General features: G+C 40.1%; 1 protein-coding gene across 1 annotated transcript in view; it reads left to right on the top strand.

Annotated features, from left to right (window-relative positions):
- UBE3C (ubiquitin protein ligase E3C) overlaps positions 1–13,013 on the top strand; it is a 73,687-nt gene extending 60,674 nt beyond the window's left edge. The window contains exons 20-23 of the mRNA XM_036400527.2: positions 4,042–4,230; positions 4,327–4,393; positions 5,217–5,347; positions 8,447–13,013. Coding sequence (XP_036256420.1) covers positions 4,042–4,230; positions 4,327–4,393; positions 5,217–5,347; positions 8,447–8,617 — 558 coding nt within the window. The 3' untranslated portion in view covers positions 8,618–13,013. The remainder of the gene's footprint in view (positions 1–4,041; positions 4,231–4,326; positions 4,394–5,216; positions 5,348–8,446) is intronic.
- Positions 13,014–18,300: the final 5,287 nt, after the last annotated feature.

Genomic DNA, 18,300 nt, shown 5'->3' on the forward strand with positions numbered 1-18,300 from the left:
ACCCTTTTCGTATTTCCCCTTCATTTTGAAGATGCACTTTGTGAGTAGGGAATCAAATTTGTCTGAATGATCTGAATACTTACCTAAATTATATCTATGGTTTGATTACCTTTAGTACATGCGATTTTGATTACAAACCAAGTTAAAATGCTTTTTGTTTGTTTAAACTTAGATCTGCAGAATAGAAACAGATGACACAGGGCTGTGGTTTCCTCCTGTGGCCGTCCCGGGTAACCTGGGTTATTGGCTTGCCCCATCTAGTGGCCAAGACTGGATGGATAAAATAAAAATGAAGCTGATGAAGTGTTTAAGATCTATTAAGTTGTGCTGTGGCCTTTTTGAAAAGGAACTCTTCAACAATCATTCTTGACTTTTAGAATTAAGTGGGAATTCTACAATAGTTCCTTTAATGCCATGAAAACACTGAGTGCATCTACCTTTACTTCAGTTTTATGTTTACCAAGTGTTACTGGTTTCTATTTTACATTCTTCTTAGGCTTTTTGGCATAATAGATTTGTTATTTGTGTTCTGTTATCCCCTTTTGGTCTTGGATGATACTTTTACACAACAGTGGTAAAATTAACCTCACACTGGCAAACTCTGAAAATTGATAATTGGGTCTCTGGAAAACCCCAGGAAATGCCCTTAACTGAGTGCTGTGCCTGTACTTGTGGCAATGCAGGGAGGAAGGGCAGCTACAGAAATGTTGCTGGATCAGAAATCAAGATTTGCTGTATAAAAATATAAAAATAAAAGGAATAATAGGATTTAAAAAACAAAACAACTTTGTCGTGTTTTCTAAAAATAATGGTCAGAAAGAGTTCAACACCTTTTTTTTCTCTGTTTTGAAGGAAGAACTTTATGGGGAGAGAATAGCTTTTTATTATAGAATGAATACAGCTTTTCTGACATGCCTAGAGCACTGTGGAGCCAGTGCTATTACAATGCAAATGTAAATTAATCTGTGTCCTGATTTCTGTTTGCTGGCCTGCAGGGAAGGTCAGACATTTTACTTCAATCTAGTGCTGGGATGAACCTTAAAATACAGAAGTTTTCTAGAACACCCTGCCAGTAGTTCCCTTGGGCTATTTTAGAAGGAGGTCAGTTCAAGCATCTTTTAGTGTAAATACTGAGCTCACAGAAATTGTTGTATGCACATGGAGTGATATCTATTAGTTTACTGTTGGTGTTCATATTCTTAAGAAATGCTTGATGAGTTAGGTGATACAAATATGCTTTAATGCATTTTAATATGGCCTAATTCAGTGTGTGCATACCTCAGAGAAGGGGATTGTATTAAATGGTGGCAGAAACCCAAGGGATTCTGCAGGTCTGCAAAACAAGTAGAGAAGGTTTGTAAGTGGGCAGATAGTGAAGTATTAGTAATATTGATCTGTTCATGTGGAACATCACTGGTTGCTCTGATCTTGTAAAGCTAAAGAGGACAAGAATTTAAGAAGTAAGAGAAAGCTTTCTGGTCTTGTTAGGCTTTGTAAAAGGTATAGGAGGAAATGAAAAGAACTGTCTTTAGTTCTGTGTAGAAGTCTCTGGGGAGATTAACAAAGTTCCCGCCCTTAAGTAATATATCATGGATATATTTGAGGAGGAACGAAAGAGCTGATTAAACTCTTCAACACTGAAATAAGGACAGTAGGTATGAACAAACTTTACCCATTGGATTTGAAGTGAAAATGAGACTGTTTCATGTCAATAATTGGATTAATCTGATGATTAACTGTTCAGCAACAGTAGTAAAATTACTACAGTGGATGAAGCACAGAGAGCTCAGCAGTGCAGGGGCCCCTTCTCATCAGCTGTTTCCACTGTGGTGTGGAACATGTCCCACGCTTCTATTAATACTCCATGTGGACTTCACCAGTAAAAATACCTTCACCTTCAGGCCAGCCAGTGGCTCCAGGCACTGGTCTGTACCCTCTGGAAATGGTCCCTGACTGTCCCAGGCCTGGTGCTCTGATGGGTGCATCCCAGAGAGAGCCCTCCTGTGTCCTGTGTCCCTGGTTCTTGTGGAAGGAACAAGATAATGTGTACAGGGTGTGAAATGGTGCCACCTGCACTGACACCTTCCTTCTGCTTAATTCTTGCAGGAGTAGGATTTAGGCATTATCAGTACCTGCACACAGACAAGGTGTAGTACTGATGAGTTTTTTTACTGTAGGAGCTAACAAAAGCCAGAAGCTTGCATCTGAAGGATGAAAGTGGGAAGTAAGACATATTTTTAACACCTATTGTAATTCAGGTTGAGGTATCTTATCAAAGAAAGTGGTAGATACACCATCACAGGATTGCATGTCTCTAAAAATGTGCTCTAATTCATCTGTGGATTTATGGAGTTGAATACAGGAATCTCCAGACAGAATCCTCTGGCCTGTGTCATCTGGGAGGTCAGAATTCACACATCTTAATGGTTTCTTTTGTCTTAAAGAGCTATGAATCAAGAAAAAGTCTGAATGCTCAAAAGCACTATGAATTTTTAATCATACCATTTTGCACATTTTGCTTAGTACATGAACAGCTTGCAAAGTCTCATTATTAGGTAGCATGTTAGAAAAGAAGCTCTTCATGTGTTTAATTCTCTGTGCTCTAAAGATGCCATTAGTACCACACACTGAAGTGCACTGTTGGTTTAAATGAAGAAATTGCTGACTCCAGAGTGTAGGAAAAAACCCAACAGTTTTTGGAGGAGTTCAGAAGGTGATGGTATTATGGCGTTTAGTTTTTTTTAATTCTTCTCTTAAGTACTCTAATAATGCCTTCCAATTGGGCTGCTGCTTAACTGAATTAACCTCATGTAGTAAAGAGTAGAATATGTGAAAGCCTATAGTGTAGGAGTAGAGCAGAATATGTGAAGGCCTATAGTGTTCTAATAAAAACTGTCTTTGAACCTGGTTTATATCTTAATGCAAGTACAGTATCTTTAGTTCTGGAGTTTTTCTTTAAAAATTCTCCCATACTGAGGTACCTTGGTGTACTTGAAGGACAAAAGTTGAGCTTCCCAGTAGAAAAACAATACTTAGGTTTGATTTGTTTGGTTGGTTTTTTTACTTTCATTGATAATACTGAGTGTCTACAACAGTACATTTTCCACAGGATGAATTGTGAATGCTGAGCTTGGAATTTTGACTCAGCAGTGATGTGGCCTCCAGCCGGGTTTCAGGGTGTCCCCAGCAGGCTGCAGTGGATCCGGGTAGCTCAGTCCTGCTCAGCACAGCCTGTCCACCTGTCCGAGTTCCCAAGCAGTTCTTAACCTCAGGCAACCTTAGCAAGCTTAAGTGATATCAGCTCTTTTAGTGATTATCAGCCCCTTGTTATTTCAGCTCTTTGCTTGCTAGGTGCAGCAGGCTGGGAGACGCAGGGAGAGAGAGGAGAAAGCTCTATGAGGTTCCACAGCAATGTCTTTATTGAAGTCTCCTGTGAAGGTTCTCAGTGACAGCTCTTCTCCTGAGCTGGGCAAAAGTAGAGGTTTTTATAGCATACAGGGGTTTTAGAAATTGTCCAATAGTAAGGGTCAAAGGAAAGTGGCCTATAGTCTTACAGAGAGATAAGCAAGGGTCCAAAGGGGGAAGAGAGGGGCCTCTAAGGTCCAGTCATTGTGACTTGGCATTTCCTGTCTTTGGCTGCTGACCGCCAGGGAGCCCTTGCAGGCTCTGGGCCTGCTGCACAGCAGCCATTGCTTTACCATAATGTGACCCTGCAGAATTCACAGCAGCAGTGAGGGAGGAGCCCAGCCAGTCAAGCACAGCTTTGCCTAATTCAGCTTTCTGATGACAAACCATGGAGCTCTGTGATGAGCTGCATTGGCACTTGGAGGTCTGGGTGCAGAGAATGTACTCTTACACATAACCAGAGAAAACCTTTGTAACTCCTCCTAATCTTCTGTCTTCTTTGAGGGGAATATTCCTGAATGCGTTGTAGCCATCTTCAAAGGGATCCATCACTGACTAGAATGTTTTGCAGCCCCGTTTCACAGTTAGGGCACAGAAGTGCAGTTTCCCAGGTGATGAGAATGGCTGTGTTTGTAGGTGGTTGAGCTCAAGCCAGGTGGGAAGGACATCCCCGTCACCAGCGCCAACCGGATCGCGTACATCCACCTGGTGGCGGACTACCGGCTGAACAAACAGATCCGCCAGCACTGCCTGGCCTTCCGCCAGGGGCTGGCCAACGTGGTCAACCTCGAGTGGCTTCGCATGTTTGACCAGCAGGAAATACAGGTACTGTGCTTAAAGCTGCACAAGGCAACTGCCCCTAACAGAAATAATTGCTCATTTCTGCCTCTAATGTAACGGTCTCATTTCCTTTGCCCTTAGGTTCTGACTTCTGGTGCACAAGTTCCTATTAGTTTGGATGACCTTAAATCTTTCACAAACTATTCAGGTAGGCATATTTTGCTTAAGTAAAAAAATCTAGTATGATTGATTTGGGAATAACTGAACTTGCTTTTTATCCTACCTTTTAAGAAAAAGTTGCAGGGTCATTCTTGTTACCTTTGGCCAAATTTGAAAATTGGCTAAAATTACAACCCGATTTTATAAATGGTGGGAAATTGAGATACACAGTTTATTTTTTCACATGCTTAAATGCAAGCTTATCGCCAGATAATTTGAGGGCATTTATTTTCTAAATTAAAATTAGACTGTGTCTGAAAATAAGTCTGCAAGTTACTTTGGGATAGTAGTTTTTACTGCCTCATTTAGATACTTACCATTTCTTAGACAGTCTGAAGAGAGATCATATATTTTCCTTTTGAAAAATGCAAGGTATCTTACTTCATTTGTCCCCTGCATTTATCATTAATGTAATCAAAAAGTAGCTACCAAATCATCAGTTCACATCTGGGCTTTCCTCAGGGTGAGCGGATTCATCAGTAACATCCTGGGTCATGCAGATTTTGCACACTCTTGGAGTCAAAGGCAATAATCTGAAGTTGCTAGCTAAATACCAAACTAAATAAAGTTAATTTAAAATAGCCTTCAGTGAAGAAAACTGCATTTAAGAAGCTGAGGGATATAGTAGCTATAGGTAAGCAATGAAACTGAAATTGCAGTGATGACAGATCTGTAGGTACTGGAAGTTAGCAATTAAAGCCTGCTGGCTATAATATATTCCCCAAACCTTCAAGATTGATGCTAGGTTTTCTGAAGAATTTATTTCTTACATAAGACTATTCTAGCTGTAAATCATTTAAATCTCATTGTAGGTGGCTACACAGCAGACCATCCTGTAATTAAAATATTTTGGAGGGTTGTAGAAAGCTTCACTGACGAAGAGAAACGCAAACTACTCAAATTTGTAACGAGCTGTTCTCGACCACCTCTTCTGGGGTTTAAGGTATGTCCTCTGACTTCCTGGCAAGCTTTTAGAAATGCTGCAGATGTTGGTCCAAGTTTTTCTTGTCTAGGAATCTACAATTTGAGAATACGTGTCCATGACTACAGAAACAGCTTCAGTGTTTGCATTTGCGTGTATAAGTACAGTTTTAAAATATGTAATGAAGTGTTCTTTTGCTTTCTATTTTAACTGTGAAATTTGATAAGCCTGCAAATCACTGATTAGAGCACTTGCTGCCTGTGATGGAAGGTCCTTGCTGCCATTTCATGTTGTGCAGAAGGAGAGTTGCTACCAGTTTCAGGCAACAGGTTGAGTTAAGCCTAGTGTCTTCTAAGTCAGGCAAAAGAGAAGTTAGGATATAAAAGCAGTTATTATATTTGAGCCTCTTAAATTAACTGTTTGAAGCAGGACATGTATTTTCTTCTAATAGCCATTTATCTGCTTATAGCTTACATCCCATTACTCTTAGCAGCAAAATATTCAGCTGCAGTCTCCAGATTGTTATTTACAGGGAAGCTTAAGTATCAAAATCTGCTCTATTGCTGATAAAACTAAAGAGAGGCCAAGGCAAGGTGAAGACATTTTGAAACTAAATTCTGGGGTTGTTCTACCCATGAATTTCAGTGGACTGCAAAATTTTGGCTAAGAACCAGCCATCACATCATTTCCTCTAAACTATGGGAACATTCAGTGCTGTGTGGTGGTGTTACCATGTGGATGGATGGGCAACATCCTCCATCTTCAGTATCTGTAATCTATAGCTCAGCTACACTCCTTTTATAGATATCTAGGATTGGAGCTGGCACTTTCAGTTGGTAATTGGTCTGACTGTTCTCTGTGTCAGCTTCAGGATAAAATGAGTCATGTCTCAGACTCCCCAAAACATGATAACCAGATCCCCTTTAACAGTAAAGAGTGTCCATAGATACGGATATGGAGACAATGGACATGGCTGTTGAATCACATGAATCCTGTCTCTGGTGTTTGTCTATTGATTTATGTGATTCCTTATTTAGAAGTCTGCAGGCTTTTCTCCTAAACCCCCCAAGTCCATGCAAATATCACTGTACAGTACTCTAGCAATAAATAGGATTTTACAGGACAGCAGGAAGAGCAAGTGGAAAACTCTGGGATGAGACCAAGATAGAACAGTGCACATCAGTCACATGAGGAAGGGAGAATTGGGAAACAACTGGGAAAACCAAGTAAGCAGAAGCTCCCATTGGTTGTCGTCCTCTTTAATTACAAGGAGAGAGGAGGAAATGCAGATGTAGGTACCCAGCTTTGAGGTATCCGGTGTCACATTTGAAGAGATGGAGGAAGTGAATCAAAAGTCTAAAAATAATAAGGCTGACAGTGACACACTCAAAGGAAAAGCTAAATGTGGAAAGCTGCAGTTTGTGTGTTCACTTGGGAGATGGGCCACAAACTGCCTGTAGCAGACATGGCTAGGAAAAAATGAAAATTAGTCAGCAGATTTTCAGCATGAAAGCAGTAAGTTAAAAGATGAATTCAGCATACAAGGGGCTTGCATGCTCAGCCACATGCAGCAGTGTTGGCAGAGGAAAGCAGCTGAAAGGGCGCTGGAGCCGCTCTGCTGGGCAGCTCTGAGCAGGACCTGTGAACAGGGATTTTCCTCCAAACCAGGGGCTTGCCAGGAAAGGCAGTGGGTGACTGTATTGTCATCAGCAGGAATGTGTTGCTAGCCCCTGACAGTGCATTGGTTGGAGCTTGGAAGGTGCAGCGTGTGAGGCCACAGGAGTGCTGAGTATTGCCAGCCAAGTAAACATGAGAATGTGTTTATGTTGATGGGAGACATGAACACAAACCATCTTCAAAATCTGTTTGCACTTAGAGTGTGTGCGCTGTATTTTTCTGGGAGAAACACAATTTCTGGTTCTTGCTCTGAAGTTTTCTGTGTATTTCTGGTTCTCACTCTGAAGTTTTCTATGTATGCATTATATTGTGGGACCAGAATGTTTTCTTTAAGTCAGTGCATGTTAATTTAAGATTAGGAAATATCTTGACAGTCATAGCTTATAGATAACATAGTCTAGCTTTGCATCATTTAAAAATGTTCAACTTTCATTGCCAGAGTCAGGTTCAGAATAACATTTGCTAAAGCTAATTAAAGTTTAATAAGTTTAATAAATGTGATTGTTACAGATTAAAAAAAAAAATCATTAAAGTGTGGTTGAAAATTGTTAAGTTCCAATCAGGTCACATAATAAATTGATGATACTTTTCCCTTCCAAACTATTGCAGTTTCCTGCTGTACAGTATTTAATTATGCAACAAATGGTGCCCTTGGCTTGACATTTCAATTTAGAACTCCATTTTTCCATTTTTAAAGCTAGAGTAGGGGAATTCAATTAGCATTTTGAAAGGAACACTAAAAATGCAACATTTTAGCCATGAAATACTTTTAAGGCCTCCATTTGAACAATAATTTAGCTTAGAATCTCATTGACCTTTTGCCTTTGAAGCTGGAATTTTTTTCCAGTTTCTGAAATCAGAACTTTTTTACCTCAGGCAAGCTTTTGATAAAATGAATACTGTGTTGCCAGCAAAAGCAGTGATTTGGAGGTAACAAATAAATATATTTTTCACTATACTACTTTTTGGAAGATGACAAATGGGATATTATTAAACCAATTAAATACTACATACAAAACGTCTTTAAAGTGTGTTCTTCAGATCAGTAGTTCACGCATCAAAGAACAATCAGGGTTTGACAAATTTTTATCATTACAGGCTCACTGTGCACATTGATATTGTTTGTGTAGCACTGCAAATTTGTACCACAGAGTGTATGAACAATAACAAGTCATTGTATTTTCCTTAGACTCACATAAATTGCTTTGTGTGTTCCAAATGAGTGCATCTTGTTGGGATAAGGCAGAGGGAGACACTACACAATTTGAGTGGTTTTGGTGGTATGAGGAATGAAAGAAATGCCACTTAAGTGTCATTGTGACAGGTTTTCATCCAGTGATTTACTTTCTTTGTAGAAATGTGTGCCAGCTGCTACAGGGTAGGTTTTGCCTTGTATACCTTTTTTGATATGTGGTTGTTTTTTGTTTTGGTTGCATCTTCCAGGAGTTATATCCTGCATTTTGCATTCACAATGGAGGATCAGATTTAGACAGGCTGCCTACTGCCAGTACCTGCATGAACTTGCTGAAGCTTCCTGAGTTTTATGACGAGAACCTGATGCGAAGCAAGCTCCTCTATGCCATTGAATGTGCTGCTGGATTTGAACTCAGCTGAGTCCAGCCCATGCTTATGTGGATGACCTGCAGAAGAACGAACCAGTGCCTACTCTATAAGCAGCACCCATACCCGAGCAGTTTTAAGGGAATTCTGTCTACATTTCTGCAGCTCTTGTGTCTTACCAAATGCCCTCAAATAGGTTTCATTTCTAAACACGATTTCTTAGTTAGCTTCCATTACTGAATATTGCATTGACACTGCTTTATGACTCAAAACAATGAATGCTGTGTGCAGCGTGGCTGATTTCTGTGTTGATGTGGAGAAGAAAGAGCACATTTAAAGAACAGTGACATCTCAGTGAAATTAACCAAAGATGAAGCTTTGGCTTTGTGCTGTTCAAACATAAATAATTTTGCAAACTGGCAATAAAGTTGTGTACTGTGCGGTGCATTGGGATGAGACAGGGCTAACATCCTGTAATTAATCTTGTAGAAGGAAGGCAAGCAGATGTTTGCAGATATCCCAGAACTGAGAGGATGAAATGTTCATTTCTGACAACCTAACATTGTAACTTATATTGTAGAGTTGTTTACAAATCATGGAGAGATGGGCAATCACCAACCATATGAAATTCAACCAGGGCCAGTGCTGGGTTCTGCACCTGGGACAGGGCAGCCCTGGCTGTGTGGACAGACTGGGGAATGAGAGGCTGGAGAGCAGCTGTGGAAAGGGACCTTGGGGTCCTGCTTGATGGCAAGTTGAACCTGAGCCAGCAGTGCCCTGGCAGCCAGGAGGGCCAGCCCTGTCCTGGGGGCATCAGGCACAGCATTGCCAGCTGGGCAAGGGAGGGGATTGTCCCCTCTGCTGTGCACTGGGGCAGGCTGGGGTGCCACAATATAAAGAAGACATTGAGCCATTAGAGAGCATCCAGAGGAGGCCATGAGGGTGGTGAAGGGCCTGGAGGGGAAGCTGTGTGAGGAGAGGAGTGGCTGAGGTCACTTGGTCTGTTCAGCCTGGAGGAGACTGAGGGGAGACCTCACTGCAGTAGCAGTTCCTCATGAGGGAAGAGGAGAGGCAGGCACTGATCTCTGCTCTGTGTGACAGTGATGAGACCTGAGGAAACAGCATGGAACTGGACTGGGGAAGGTTCAGGTTGGGTGTCATGAAATGGTTTCTCACCCAGAGGGTGGTTGGGCTCTGGAACAGACTCCCCAGGACAGTGGTCACAGCCCCAGGTCTGCCAGAGTTCAAGAAGCATTTGAACAATGCTCTCAGACATTTGTGACTCTTGGGGTGTCCTGTGCAGGACCAGGAGTTGGACTGGATGATCCTGATCAACCCCTTCCAACTCAGCATAGTCCATGATTCTATGACAGTTGTTGCAGAACTGATTTTGTTTCATATTACCTTCCCTCAAGATGGTAGACACTGAGATAAAATGGGTGTAATATTCCATTTGTGCTTTCTGAAATACTTTGAAGAAAACAGATTTGCATTATTTTAAGTTCAACCTTTGCTGCATCATTATCACTTGGACACTGTTCTGAATGGATGTGGCTTTCCAGGTTTTCTCTGTCCTGTTCTGTCTTTGGTGCCTGTACAGGTTTGTTGATTGGTTGGTTGGTTTTAAATGAATCAGTCTCCTATTGCATACAGTACATATAGAAATCACCACTTTGGAAAAATATACATGTAATAATTATTAAAGTTATTTGAACCAAAGTTATCAGGCTTTATCTTTTATATTTGAAGCCTGTGGTGTTCACATTCCTTTTCCCTATCATTTCTTTCCATCTTAAATCCCATATCTGTGCCGTAGACACTAAACAAATTAACATTTTTTTGTGATTAAACAGCTTTTATATCCATTTCCCTGCAGTATTTCTGCTGAGAAAAGTAAGTGGGAATATGCTGCTTAATGTAATTTGATATCTGGGGAGAAAATTGCTCTCACATGGAAGGAGCTGATCCTCTAACAGTAGGCACATTGTAGGGTTTTGTATGCAAACTCCAGGGAGTTTAGAAAAGGAATTATAGTTCAGACTGTAAGATTCATCAGTCCATCCCTCTGAACTTTACTTTTATATTTTAAATCATCAAAAATTACAATCAAATTTGTATTCATCTCTTATGCAAAAAAATATTTTGCTGTTACTGGAAACTCTGCTGGATTTCCTATTTAATAAGCAGTAAACAGCAATATCCTTTTAAATGTGGGGAAACTGAGTGGTTTTAAGATGTTTACTAGTAACCATATAAAAATGTATAATTTCTTAATTTGGGTAATAAATGAAGTGTTAAAATACTATTTGTAGTCTTGATGTACAGAAATAAAATGATTGGTTTTCTTTTTGGTTTTGCTTTAGGCTTTTTATTTATGTTAAATGTTACATGCTCAACCTATTCTTTATCCCAAATTCTTTTCTTGTATATTTTTCTACATAAATTATGAAACTTGTAAAGAAGTTGAAGAGATCAGTAATAGTGAAACTGCCTCCTCCTAATTGCAAAACCTGAACACTTCTTTTAGATAGCATTATTTATTTTAGAACCTAATGCTTTAAATATTTTGAAATTATTTTTCAATTCCATTATTTTGCTACACTGAGTAGTGTTGTATCTGTATTTTGTAAAATTAAATTAAATTTTTCTATTAAATACTTGTATTTTGAAGATTGTGTTGGGGTCATGCCAAGTACTGGTGACTGGTACTGTCCACTTTGTGCTTTGGAAAAGGAGCCAGTGCCCACTATTGCTGTCTGTGGCCAGGAGAGCAGCGGGTGCCACAGGGAGGGTAGGCTGGGGGAAGCGTGGCTGCGCAGAGCTGCAGAAACCTCCAGCAGAGAACTCGAGTTTGCTGGCAGTACTCCGATGTTTCATTGCTTTGTTCTGCGGCACTCAGTGATGTTTGTGTGTCCTGTGGATGGTGTGACACTGGCACAGGCCATCAGAGCAGTTGTGTTTCCCTGTGCACAGGCTGCGGGTCTGTGCGCCTTCACCACCTTCAGATGCACGCTGCACTGCGAGCACAGTGGGGCTTTCCCTGGCACCAGTGCTTCCAGCTCTGCCAGCTGCTCCCAGACAGGCAGGATGGAGCACAAGTTCTGCTTTTCAATCATCTGATGCTGGGTATTTTAAGGAACAGGAGGTAAAGGTGTGAGAGGTAACAGTCATGTCCTGGGGAGCAGGGGGGTAGAAATGATCTCTTGTAGCACTTACTTAGCAAGAATTGTTTCTGTGTGAAACTGGATTTTCTGGATTTTAAAAGAAGAGCAAACTGTCCCCCAGTGATGATGCTCCCAGGGTTTAGGTAGGCAGAGGGAGGAGCACTCTGCATGCAAGCAACCTGAAATTTTATTTTAGATTTGATCATCAGAATTAAAGCAGTAATAATTATGAGTTTGGGGTTGGTTTCTGTAAAAGACAACCCTCCTTAAAATAAGTTTCTGTACTACAGTGTTTCTTCCTCCTAGTTCTTGCTTTTTGAAAAAGCAAGCATTTTCTGATTGGTTTTTGTTTTCAACTAGGTTTGGGTTTGTAATTTTGTAACCTGTTCTACAAACATTTTTGTCAAGGTCTGTATGATAGAAGAGTTCACAAATTTTTCACCTCTGCAAAGTTCAAAGGTGTTAAAAGTGGAAGAAAGAAATACAATTAGCACTTGGTCTCTTTCTTCCAGTGAGAATTTTTCCAGATGGGGTTTCAGTCCTGTTAGGTGGATTAAAATAAAATAAAGCACAGCAAACCAAACCAGGAGTAATTGGCCTTGTCCTTAATCTCTGTTGTCTTCCATCATGGTCCTGAAAGCCAGACTTGTATAAATGTTACAAAGCTGATTTCTAGGGAACATTTATATATCTTCCAAAGAGGAAAGACTATCCTGCAGTTCCCTGCATAAACACTGAGCTGACAGAAGTTTGATTTGAATGAGAACAATATCTTCAGGTATTTTTTGGGGAGGTGCTCCATAAAAATAATAAAAAATGAGCTTCCTGATGCTATTAGTAGCAATGTTGTCTTTTTTTGTTTTTTTTGCATCACTTGAATAATATAGCACAAACATTCTCAATAAATCCTATAAAGGGGTTTGGAATTAGAGAAAAAAATGAGTGCAGTGAGTTCATACATTTCAGTTTCTACCAAAAACTATTAGTTAAATACCAGTGAGACAGCACATATTCTTGCCACCACTGAAAAGCACTACAGCACAGAAAAAAAAAAAGAAAAAGAGGAATATTTGTTGGACCTGTAATATTTGCTCATATACATGAATCTGTGTTAATAATGGTTTGTGATGTAAATGCTTGTTACTTTTTTTCATGATGCTTTTGCCTGTCAGTGAAGGAGAGAAGAAATTAACATGGTCTGTAAAACTGATCAGGATATCTATATTTTTATTGACTTCTGCTTTTGTGAATAAAATAATTTGAGTTTTCTTGAAACTCTGCAGAAACACTCTTTCATTTTTTGCAGTAAATTGGGCATTCTCTTGTTAAAAACAGATGGTACTGAATAGGTTCTAAAAGAATCTAGTATTAACTGCTTGTGGGTCTTGAAGGTAGTACTGTTAGAGCTGGCCACCCGTGGCAGTGATGGGTGGAATTTAAAATGGAGGAATTTAAAATTCCTGGAGATATGTCACTGAGGGACTTGGTTCAGTGGTGGGATTGGCAGGGCTGGGTTAATGGACTCAGTCATCACTGTCTTCCAAACATTTCTATTCTGCTTTGGGATGGTTCCTACCTTCAGCCTTCGAGCTGTGATTCCCCACTCTGCCAAGGAAGCTGCAGCTCTGAGGGTTACCTTTGTTCAGGGTGTCTTCCAAACAATGCACTTGCTCTGCTTTGTAAAAACTTCTTCAGACTCTTTGGGAAGAATAAAACTCCATGGATAGAAGTCTGAGAAGCTGTAATTGATAGTGAGGAATGCTACTCTGTCAGCAAACACAAAAATTTCAGCTTCTTCTGGAATTCTAGCACATGTGGGCTCCTTTAAAGGTGCAGTTTAGTTTTTATCTCCTTTGATAATTAGACTTACCTGCTTCCCTTTGCTTATTTATTATTTTCATTGCTAAATAAATTTTTAGTTCTACTTTAACATCGATAAAGTTAGTATTGTGCATATTTATTTTTGAATGTTTAGAAATAGCAGCATATATGCTTTAACCTGCTACTAAAAATGTGATAAACATAAAACTACAGAAAACTCCTCTTGTAGGGCATTTCCTAATTTGTAACATTAATGAAAGCACAAATGCCCATGTATCTGACCTGTTTTTCAGTATGTATCTGGTAGTCTGGAAAGGACATTAAATTTCTCATGTGTGTAGAGAGACAAAACAAGGCAAGAAGTGATCGTGAAGTTACACAAGCTGAATCCATCAGAGAGAACAGAGAGTAGCTGAAGTCAGGAGGAATGTCTGGAGATCACCTACTCCAATCCCCAGCTCAAAGCAGGGTCACCTACAGCAGGTAGGGCAAGACCTTCACCTGTGGAGTTCTGAATGTCATCTTGGATGGAGAATCCACAATTTCTCTGGGAGACCTGTTTTCAGTGTTCAATTAACTTCACAATAAAACCTCTTTAATCAGGTTTAAACACATTTCTTGTGTTCCATTCTGTGCCCATTGTCTCTTGTCCTGTGGGGCAGTACTAAGGAATCTGGGCCTCCTCCAGGCTGAACAACATCAGCTCTCTCAGCCTCTCTTCATCTGACTTCTCTGCCTTGCTTGTTAGTGACCCCAGCAGCATCTTCAAAATACCTTCTGTGGACTTTGATGTGACTGGGGACTGAGTTAAGTGACAGTAAATCTCTTCCTTGTCACATTCCTGTGGTTGTTAATCAGTGGCAGGTAAGGTTGGATTTAAGATTTTGTGCCTTTGCTTTTTCAACTTCCAGCGCTGCTTTGACTTTTCAAGGATTTTGCAAATCTCTTATGAATGTAAAATAAAAGACTTGGTAAAAGCTGAGTTGTGAATTATTTTCACAAATTTTTATAGGGTGCTAAACATTGATATAAAAACCATAGGACTAGTGTTAAATCACCTAAATGTATATTTGCTTCTGCCATCAACAGTGTCAAACACCCAAGTGCAACCTCTGGTGCAAACCCCTGTATTTTGACTCTTCTGAAGGTCAAGTAGCCCAGAATTCAGCAAAGCACATCAGACAAACAAGAGAAACATGGGAATTCTGATTGGCAAAAAATGGGGCATAAAGGCAGGCACAGATGTCCTGCAGCTTGATTTCACACTTGTCAAGGGGTGAGCTCTTCCTGTGTGATGGTTAAATCATTGCTACATTTATTGCCAGAATAGTTGCTCTCCAGTCTGGGACTAAGCTTCCCTATCCACAGCTCTGCAGAATCACATTCCATTTGCAAAGTTGGTTCATGTATTTATAGGAGCAGCATGCTCAAATTTCCTACTATATTTAACATCATTCTTCTCTGCATTCCTAGAGCAGCTGTTTGTTCATTCTGTGTAACATTTAACTGAAAAGTAGTTTTGCATTATTTCTATTTTATTCCTTGTTTATAGTTACACATAGTTCTTGATTGCTGAAGAAAGCAACAGGCATTCACCAGATGGTGTTATTTCAGATCCTCCTGCTACTGCTGCTTGCCCAAATGTTAGACCTGGGACAAGCATCTCTCCTCAGTTGCTATGTAGTTTTACTGTATGTTGTCAAACAAACCTTCTGAAGGAATTGTTTGCTTCTAGCCCTTGTGTCTTTACTTAAGAATTATTTTCATTACAGCTCTGTTTTTCTTTTTTCCCTCTTCACTTTTCAGGCAAAAAGCAGCTGGGCTCAAAGTTCTGCTGAGATACTTCAGGTATAATTATCTGGTAGATCTATCTGGCTATTGACGAAAAATTACATAGAATTAACTAATATTTCACATTGTCATATGGACAAAAAAGCATATCCCTGATCAAGTTAATGAACATAAATGCTGATCAAGCTGTCCTTGCAAAGAATAAGCACTTGGCATAAGCTGTGAGATCATCTGACTGCCCCCAGTAGTTGCTGGGTTGTTGTGTGCAGACCCCAAATAATCAGCAGAATACATCTGATATTTCAGGAGGAATTGGCAAAAACATCAACTATGCTGAAGTGTTTTAACTACTTTCAAAAGCATCCACTTAGCTCAGGCTCTGCACACAAAGAGGAGTCCAGATAAACTTGCAGCCTCTAGATTACCGAAGACACACTGTACCAATGAAAACTGAGATTGTGCTTGACAGGAAAACACTGGAGAATGCAAGGGAAAATGGGTTATTTTGTGCTTTTAATGCTTCTAGTGAAAGTTTTAAACTCTAGGTGTATTGCCCATATTTCAAGTCTAATTGTTTCTGATAAACTATCAGCAAAAAGTTAATGCTTATATTTAATTAAGTGCCACTTTCCAGAATTACTTTGCCAGCAGTGCTATAATTAGATGACGTGAGAACAGTCTTTGATACATATGCTCATATTCTTTGTTAACACCAAAAATAGAATCTGTAAATCTGTAAATAGAAAAACGGGTTGCATTAAGCAGCAGGGCAGAGTAGCAGGCTGGGAAGGCTACAGCCATTACCACCTCAGGAGGATTAATATTAATGTCTCTCTAATGCAGCATTTTTAAGCATTTCTTGTGTTCTGATGGGCTTTATATAATTGACCTCCACAAATCATAAAAGATGGTTCAAAAAAAGAATCTGGGAACTATGTGAATTGCCAATACCTCCTGGAATGCTGCCACATGATTTCCATCATTAGGTTATAGCTACCGGTTAGGGCTGAATCATCTCACTGAACTTCAGGCATCTGTGAGGTGGCTGTGAGGCACTTGGGGAGAAAAGGCAGCCCCAGGACAGAGCTCTGTAGGCAGGAGGTACCTTCTGTACTGAAACACAAAAGCAAACATTCCACCCTCTCCAAAGAGGATGGGATGAACTGTGCCCTGGAGGTGCCCTCTCCTCCTCTCTCTTCATAGTCAATGGCCTCAAACTGGATGTCTGAGACAGCTGAAGTTGGGTGAAGTGACCAGACCTTTCCCTCATGTTCCCAGAGGAGAGTTGAAAGTTCTTAAACAATTAAGATTCTTTGATAGCAGTGTTTATTCTGACTCAATGACTCAGCACTTGGATATCAGCCTGGATCTCTGATACCAGCTTTAACAGACCCACCAGAACTTTTGTTACTGGAATGTTGATGCTCTGCCAGCAACATCAGATTTAATGCCCCTTAACACAGTACTCCAGGCTTCTGCTGCAAGCAGTGAGCCATAAAAACACAGGACACTTTGACTTCATACTTTTGCAACTGCCTTTGAAAGTTTTCTGAATCTAAAAACTTTTCAGTTTTATTAGTCCTATAAATAGAACTAATTAAAAATGTTAATGAGCTAGTTATGTAATCCTTTTGGATTTCAGCAAAACTTTCAATATTGTCTCTCCCAGGATCCTTCTGGACAAAATGTCCAGCACACAGCTGGATAAACACAGCCTGGGATGGGTGAGCAATGGGCTCAGGGGTCAGCACAAAGGGTTCCAGTGGAGGGGGTTACACCAGGCTGGTGTCCTGTCCCCACTGGGCTTCCACAGGGCCCAGCCTCTGCCCTGTGGAACAACAGCCTCACAAAGGACTTGGCTGCAGGGCTGGAAGGGACACTAAGTCTGCCAAGGACACTAAACTGGGAGGAGTTGCTGACTCCCTTGAGGGAAGAGAGGCCCTGCAGAGACCCAGGCAAATCAGAGGCTGGGCAATCACCAACCATATGAAGTCCAACCAGGGCAGTCCTGGGTGGATGTGCTTCAGTGCCCCCTGCAGAACCTCTTCTGGTGGGTTTTGCCATGTGCTATTTTAATTGAAATCACCTGCCTTTCCCTGTAATGGAGAACAGCAAATTAAATATCATGTGCACAATTGGAGCAAACTTTTAAAAAGTAAATAATTCTTACCATTGTTCAGTGTTAGAGATAATCTGAGCTATCAAAGATTGTAAGTTAAAAAAAAAGAGGTGCCCTAATAAATGATATTTGTAATTGGCAGCTCTGTAAAATGCCCATTCTGAAAAGTTGTGGGAAATGCCTTCATATCTTCTTCAAAGACAAGCATAAACCAATTAAAAATATTTTTTATTTTTTAAAAATTAATTTTTTAATCTTGTTTTCTTCTATAACTTTGTTAGGAAACATTTATTTACATTCTCAGTGTTTTGCTGTAGAAAATGCCAAACTGCCCTGCCCTCAGCTATGGGCAGGCACTTTACCTTCTCATACCTTCCCTTCTCCAAATGCAAAATTGATCTCTAAGCCTTCCCAAGTATTATTCCTATATCAGAAGGATGCTAAAGCAGGGCTACATGTCAGAACAGTGTTAGAAACTCTCTGGGCAGATTAATGTAATGATAACAGTTGTGTTTAAGAAGCCATGTCCTGATTGCATTGATGCAGGCAGTGTTTGGATTCCAACCCTCTAGTTCCATATGGAATCCTGCTTCTTTGCCATGTTCTGTTTGCTTGGATAAACAGAAAGTTTTATGGCTGGCATCCATCATAACTGTAAATATAAAATCTGCTATTTAAATTATTAAAGCAAAGAAACTTCCTTGTGAAATTTCTGTCTTGTTTACTGCAGCTCAGGTTTTAGGACCCTTCAATTTTTTTCTCCCCTGTAATCAGTTATGAAAGGTTGGGGAAAAACATTATTTCCACATCAAGAAATGTTTAAAGGATTTAATCAAAATTTT

Source organism: Molothrus ater, chromosome 1, assembly GCF_012460135.2.
Source record: "Molothrus ater isolate BHLD 08-10-18 breed brown headed cowbird chromosome 1, BPBGC_Mater_1.1, whole genome shotgun sequence".
Classification (NCBI taxonomy): domain Eukaryota; kingdom Metazoa; phylum Chordata; class Aves; order Passeriformes; family Icteridae; genus Molothrus; species Molothrus ater.